The sequence below is a fragment of the Nestor notabilis genome, unplaced genomic scaffold (assembly GCF_000696875.1).
Source record: "Nestor notabilis isolate BGI_N333 unplaced genomic scaffold, ASM69687v1 scaffold9046, whole genome shotgun sequence".
Taxonomy (NCBI): domain Eukaryota; kingdom Metazoa; phylum Chordata; class Aves; order Psittaciformes; family Psittacidae; genus Nestor; species Nestor notabilis.
This window is the reverse complement of record NW_009931443.1, coordinates 15,721-17,895: the sequence shown is the minus strand read 5'-3', so window position 1 is coordinate 17,895 and position 2,175 is coordinate 15,721. Positions and strand designations below refer to the sequence as shown.

The window sequence follows — 2,175 nt, the reverse complement described above, 5'->3', positions numbered from 1 at the left end:
CTGCCTTCCCCCATAAAAAGTACCTGGGTGTCCCTCATGAAGCCTAAATAGGATGACTAATGCATTGGCATAGGAAATTCTGCTGCGAGGGAACTCTCAAGCAGTCCTAAATGGTTGTCTGAGGAAATTAAAATCTGTTTACTTCTTTGTGGAGTCCTTACTGGACTCTGGCATCTATTCGCAGCTGCAATGATTATGATTATGGCTGTGAATGGGGACATGACTTCAGGAATTAGGGTGAATCTGGGCAGGACATGTAGGACAAGGGCATCAGCCACGAAGGGCAAAAACCAGAAATGCCTAGCACCACCATTGTGTGCTTGCTGCCGGCCCAGAGCAGCAGCTTGTGTGAAAGGCAGGGCTATATAGCATTCACTCACCATCTCCTTTGCTTTGCAGGACATAAGAATGACAAGGAAGATCTTCACCAACACCAGGGAGCGGTGGAGACAGCAAAACGTCAACAGTGCCTTTGCCAAGCTGAGGAAGCTCATTCCCACCCACCCGCCAGACAAAAAACTGAGCAAGAATGAGACACTCCGATTAGCTATGAGATACATCAACTTCCTTGTCAAAGTTCTGGGGGAGCCAGGCCTGCAGCAGACAGCAGTGGCAGCACGGGGCAGCATCCTGGGATTCTTCCAGCAAGCCCCACACTTGCAAAACGTGGAGGAGCTGACACTGATTGAAAACTGTGGTGTCTCCTCTCCTGCCATGAGCAGCAACAGAGTAGGGTGTTGGTCAGAGACATCATCTCTCTAGCAGACAATGAGATGTGCAGTCTTTATGTTAGTCTGATAGTCCCCCTCTTTTTGCAGCATCTGTGGGTTGCTCCCCTGTGGATTGTGATTATTTATTTATATTTATTACTGGTTTATTTGGTATACATTTTTACTTAATAGGAAAGGAAATCCTTGGACAGCCAACAACCTGTAAGACCAGACAGAGAACTTGCAGCCCCTGGCATCTTGGAAGAACTCACTGCTGTCAGAGCAGAGACCAAGACAGAAGGGCTTTGTGCCCTGACCAAATCCATAAATCAGGCCATAGAAATTCACCCAGTGTTTCTGGGAGGGCAAGAGATTATTCTATTCTGCCATGCTATTTCAAGAAAGCACTAATGAGTTCAAGAATTACAAGTGCATTGTAAAATTTGTCCGGGACAGACATTTGGCTTATTTAGTGAAAAAGTCTGAGAGGTGTGATACTTGCCACAATCCTCCACCAGTGTTTCTAGGGGATAATTGCACTCACTCTAGAGCCTATGAATCTTATTTCCAGCTTCGTTCTTCTTTTTTTTTTTAAATATATGTCCTGGCTCTTGAACCCGGCTACATCTTTCTCTATTAGACTGGCATGATCCCTAGTGCCAGAGCAACATGCTAATAAACTAAATTAAAAGCAGAATTGAAAAGCAAAAATAAAATTTTTGTTTTAAATAAAAGATAACAAAGTCATAGGTGATTTCCAGTGGGCTCAACAGGCAGAGTAAACCTCCTCTGTATCAGTGACAATGTGCAGGTGAAGGAAGCTGGTCAGCTACACTCCAGCTGCCTTAAAAGCCCACCTAACAGTTTGATGGATAAATGTCTTTGATCTTCAAAAGCTGTAGCAATGGGGGAGGTCCTGCTTTGGGACGGAGGTCCCAGGAGGAAGGCCTCAATGAGGCACTGTGAAAACCTTCATGGAAAAGCCACTTTGCAGTGTCTCCTCCTGTGACAGGCTGCAGAAACAGCTGGAGCATGTCTGGGCCTCTCAGAAGGTGCTGGGCATGCACTAATGGTGCATTGTGGTGCGCCTTTGGCACAGGGCCATGTGCCATGGGTCTTGGGCATCGAGTTCCTTAACCAGCCCTGCTTTTGCTGCCATGGGAGGCAGAACCAAACCACACACATCCTTGCTGTCATCTGTAAGACCCCTGGTGCTATGATGCTAGGCTGCATGAGGTTGGTTTGATGTCTGCCCCAGGCGAGGTACCAAGACCATGGACAAGACTAGGGGCATGCTGCCTGCCTACCTACCTGACTGCCTTTAAGCTCCCTGCTTTCACCTGCTGTAATTAAAGTTCCTCCATCTGGGCACTATTCCAATTGGGTTGATGGAGAAAGGACAAAGAAATTGGTGTAGGCGTCTTCCACTTGATTCGGTGGGTCAGTTCCCTGTAGGGAACAACAA

General features: G+C 46.9%; 1 protein-coding gene across 1 annotated transcript; it reads left to right on the top strand.

The window, feature by feature from the left end:
• The first annotated feature begins 408 nt into the window (after positions 1-408).
• Positions 409-762, top strand: TAL2 (T-cell acute lymphocytic leukemia 2). Its single transcript, XM_010015899.1, has one exon. The coding sequence runs from the start codon at positions 409-411 to the stop codon at positions 760-762; it is 354 nt and encodes a 117-aa protein (XP_010014201.1).
• Positions 763-2,175: the final 1,413 nt, after the last annotated feature.

What these genes read in the sequence shown, in the direction of transcription:
- TAL2 (XM_010015899.1), top strand. Translation starts at nt 409, where the DNA reads ATGACAAGGAAGATCTTCACCAACACCAGGGAGCGGTGGAGACAGCAA.